The 4,822-nt window shown below is 41.9% G+C and overlaps 1 protein-coding gene across 1 annotated transcript in view; it reads right to left on the minus strand.

Annotated features, from left to right (window-relative positions):
- Positions 1-3,887, minus strand: part of LOC140942543 (uncharacterized) — a 13,144-nt gene extending 9,257 nt beyond the window's left edge. Inside the window, exons 1-4 of the mRNA XM_073391458.1 lie at positions 3,278-3,887; positions 2,865-3,083; positions 1,074-2,303; positions 40-682 (exon numbers count right to left, since the gene is read on the minus strand). Of these exons, the coding sequence (XP_073247559.1) occupies positions 40-682; positions 1,074-2,303; positions 2,865-3,083; positions 3,278-3,887 (2,702 nt within the window). The remainder of the gene's footprint in view (positions 1-39; positions 683-1,073; positions 2,304-2,864; positions 3,084-3,277) is intronic.
- Between the last annotated feature and the right edge of the window lie 935 nt (positions 3,888-4,822).

Here is a 4,822-nt window from a genome sequence, read left to right on the forward strand (position 1 = left end):
GGGTACACTGAACTTCAAGTGTAAAGTAACTCAACATGCCTTGCACTGATTTTAATCTGGTTGAACTTTGGGCAGGTCTCCGCAAGGAAGAAGAAGCTGTCACCAAACGAGAAGATGGCCATCTCCTTTGCTATGATTGGCCTCATGCCACTGCTGCTCTTACTCTTTGCAGCTGTGCGAACGATGAAGTACTGGAAAAGGGCAGGGGGGAGAAAACCAAGAAAATCAAACATCAGAACTTTATCCGTATTGCAAATAGCCTGCCAGGTTCTGAGACAAAGCCTCTCCCACTTTCTTTTCAGAGTTTTCTCTTTGAGGTGGAAAGGGACGATGAACTCCCTTGTCCTTGTGTTTATGACCTCGCCCTCATCGTGCTCACTGTGGTCTTCGGGATCTTCTACTTGTGCTGAAGCTGAAACAGGGCACAGCAAACCACAGACCTCCAAGATGGCTACTAGGTCGGAGGCCGGGCTGTCAAAATTTTTCCAAACATGATGCAAAAGCTCTATGTCTGCCATGCCCTGGTTTTGCAGCTTTTGCCACTGAGGGTGATGCTCTCGATCGACATCCAAATGATTTGCTATATCATGAAGACACGTCATTACATCAACCAGGTACTGGGGGTTTATCACTACCAGATTGCCTATCTCAATGTTCTGCGTCTCAGGTCCGATTAACTCTCCTGAAAAAAAAAATTGCCTTGGGGTAGTTTGGTAATGTCTTAAGATATGTTCTCTTTTTCACTAAGCACTTGCTACTTTATACCTTGGCTATTCCCAAATACTTGATCTTCTTCAAATTGCAAATGCATGAGTCAGTAAACTTAAAAAAGTATGGTATGAAAAACAGCAATGGACTGGCATCTAATTTAGGGGGAGGTCTCGTTAGTAACGCTTCCATTACCTTATTTCCTTACACACCTTCGAAACCAACGATCAGCGAAGGGCTGTCGTGGTAAGACTTACTTCAAACGTGTCATTTATTCAAGCTGATGATCACGCTTACTTGTTTTCGTTATCACTGAACTGCGCAGCCATTGTAAGCAAAGATATTTTTTTTTAGTCACCCCCTACCTGGCAGGATTATCACGCCACTGTCGTGATAAAAGCGCAGCATACTTTCAAATGTTTCATCCGTGACATCAAAGTTGCTTTCTACTAGCATATTCTTGAGGAAAGCCTTAGTTACACAGGCTGGGCAGTCTGACTTCTCCCTACACTTGAGAATTTCTTCTTCAAAGTGCAGCCACAAGACAGGCAATTCCTCTTCCATCAGGTTAAGGCGGGAGGCTTCTTCTTCGATTGTATTCTTTAACAGCAAAGCTCCCTCGTCTGCTCTACCAAGAGTGTTTTCTACTGAGAATAAAAAATTCTTCTCTTGGTTTTTGACCAATTGTTGGGCAAAGGTTGCAGCAAATTCATCATACAGAAGTTGCTCCGCGTTAGATATGTCTTGCTCGCTGACATCATTGCGATGCGTTCCCACCAGGAACACTGGTGTGGTCTGAGGAGTGTGGACACGGACAGAGTTGAGCCAGAAATGAAGCTGTTTTAAGGCTTGGTCTTTACTCTTAGGATCACACAGTTGAGTGAGATTCGTCACGACAAGGTAGAAGGAGCGTCTGTTCAAAAACACGTGATGCATGGCTTGGTACAAGGGATGGCCTGCAAAATCCCAAATAATTAATTTGATGTATTTTCTTTCTTTGAGTTCCAGCGAAGCTTCACTCAGTTTCCTTGTAATTAGGTCTACCGGTATGTCTCTCGTAGGTGTCTGCGCACTTCTAGATCTCGTGAAGGGGACCAGGCTTGTTTGGTCATCAGCATCATCAGAGCTGGCATCACCCTCTTGGTGTGCAGGACCACATTCGATGCTTGGAAGTCGCCCTCTGGAAGGTGGATGGCGTCTCTTTTGACTTGGCAACGAGGGTCCTGGATCTGAAAAACTCGATTGATACACAGCTGAACCCTCTTTTGCCTCAATGGAATTTTTAAACCCTTCACAAACTCTATCTGTTAAAATTTCATCTACAAAAGACTTGTTCAGGTCTGTTACATGCCAAGAATCATCAAGTTCTGTCACCTCAACCATTGACGTATCGATTCCACGGGTCTCGATTCTTTCTTCCACAAAATCCTCTCCTCTGAGATTTCGAACAAGGCTTGTCTTTCCCGCCCCAACATCTCCAATAACTGTGAGCTGGAGTCGAGCCACCTTCGCTTTGCCTTTATGAAGGGCTTGGTTGAAAATTTCTAATGTTTCTTTTCCCCTGGCAAGAACTTCATATGGTTTACTGCACAGTTCTGATTCGAGACAAAAAAAAAACAACTTAGTAAGAGCAGAATTGTTTTTGCCTGTTATGTTGAATCAGAGAGCTTTATCCTCTCTTGGCTGAATAAATGGATCGGTAATATTATCTACGTAGGTTCCAAACGATGATCACTCATGTGTCTGGATGTGGTTAACTTGAGTCCAGCGTTTACCTACCGAAATGACTGAGACATAAAGCAAATAACAAGTACGATGCTTAAGACTAGGGTTTATATTAAAAGCTTGAGGATTTCCGACAGCACTTCAAGTGGCTTTTCGTTACCATATTCAACAAAAGTGAGGCTTAGGAAGCTCTAATCTGACTTATATTCACCACGGTCGTTGCACCCCTAATCATATATTTGCGAGAAGTATCACGTTCTGTTCACTTTTTGAAACAATAAGGATCACCTCTAATATCACTGACTGAATACAGGCCAACCGTGAAAACAATTAATTACACATAATAAATATCTGATTACAGAAGTGGACTGGAACTGCAGTTATACACCACACCACAGCATCACAGATGAGTACACAATTTCACTTAATACCTTCAATTTCGCTGTTTAATTGAAACGGTTGCACTTGATTTCCAGTATGGCTTCTTTCACTGCCCTCGCAGTCTGCAATGACCTCCTCTACACGACGTATATTGAGCTGCTGCTGAAAACTATTTTGGTGATGAAGTCTGTTCAATACATGTTCAATTGCTTGGAAATATTTCTGTCGCGAATGAAAACCAGCTGTTGCCCGGCGCATAGTTCGTTGACCTACGAATGACAACAATTTTAGGTTTTGAGATAGATATATTAAGGTAATCACTTTGAGATTAGCATAGGTTTATTTAAAAAAAGATTTAAAGACATGCTACCGAAAATAAATTATGTATCAGATAACGAATTTAGAGAGTGAAGTTAACGAAAAATCAGGCATATAATTAAGTGCTCGGATGTGCACCACTCACCGGCAAGATGGAATAATATTATGGACAAACAGCCCTGATGATCGGATGCCAAGGATAACGGAGTATCTCCATTTTGGTCAGGTCTATGCAAGTCGCCTCTATTCATGAGTAACAACTTGAGGCAATTGGCATGTCCCTTCCAAGCAGCAAGATGGACAGGTGTTTTACCATCCTTAGGATCAGGAACATTTGGCTCCCCATCTGACCAACTGAGCATAATCTTCAGGCATTCGTAGTGGCCACCGAAGGCGGCACAGTGCATCGGCGTGAATCCCATCTGGGATTTCGAACAAGGTCGATGGGAATCTCCCGGTTCGTTGGCGTACTCATTTCTCATGAGGCTATCAACAACTTGAAATTTACCAGTACACGCAGCGTGATGCAGATCTCTTAGATGATGTCGGTTAGTGTTTAGATGTTGGATTAAAGCTTCTGTACATGAGAAGGATCTTCCACAGTGAATGCAACTTTCGGGTACATCCGGAACAAAGTGTTTTGAGTTGTGTTTTAAATGTTGTATCAAACTTTCCTTATCAGTAAATGCTCGATGACACCTTGAGCAGTGGTCTTTCGTTCTAACACACGGCAAATCTTTGTTGTAAAATGGCATTTCTTTCTTAAAGACGTAGTTTTAAATGAAAAAGGTTGATTCTAAGAGCACAGCTCAAACATTTCTGGACTCCTTTGTGACATTTCCCGGAAGCAGGCATCGTTTCCATTCTTCCTCAGTCATTTCAGTTCGGGTCGTCGCCTGGGCTCTATAATGGCTAAAATCGCAGCTGATCGAGAAAATAGCAACGCATGAACCAAGAACATACCAATAAACTGGTAAGTTGAAGCGTTTTCTGATAAAAATTCCAGCGAGTCTTATGAATTTATTACCTGATTCCCATAACAATCCTTTATGTTCACAGCCATTTTTTTTTGTCATAGACATTCTTTTGCTCGTCACGCAATCCTCCCCATTCGTGGGGCAGTCGGGCAGAAACGCGTGACGATCCCCTAAGAACGTCTGCGTTAGCCTGAGAAAACAGCCGACATTTGACGACGCTACCACTGCCTTCCCCGCCAAATGACACCTGAGAAACGAGTGTAGCTAAATGACGTGGATCGTGGGTGTGGGTAAATATCGTGGATTAAAAAAAGTTTCCAAAAAAACTTCAACTTAAAAAAATTAACTAAAAAGGCATTTCGGCGAAAAATAAAAGAAACTCTGAACACTGTGTTAACCTGAAGCAGGCTAAAGAAAAAATGGAGACTAAACTGCTTTTCCTCAAAGATGTCAACATTCGTGACTGAAACGTCCTTTCAGTTTAAGTAATGATATTCAGAATCGTTTTGACAAAGATTTTGCAATGTACACAAGACAAAACATGCATGCAAAAAAGAATCGAGAAACGTATCTTTCTGTACGGCAATAAAATTTAAATCATGTAAATTTTATTGCCGTACAAAAAGATACTCGCCTTAACTTGAAAAGTTGATCATGAAAGTGGTTCCTCCTAAGCTAACAGACCTAAAACTTCTTTAAGAAAGACTTCTATC

This window comes from Porites lutea, chromosome 7 (genome assembly GCF_958299795.1).
Source record: "Porites lutea chromosome 7, jaPorLute2.1, whole genome shotgun sequence".
NCBI classification, from domain to species: Eukaryota; Metazoa; Cnidaria; class Anthozoa; order Scleractinia; family Poritidae; genus Porites; species Porites lutea.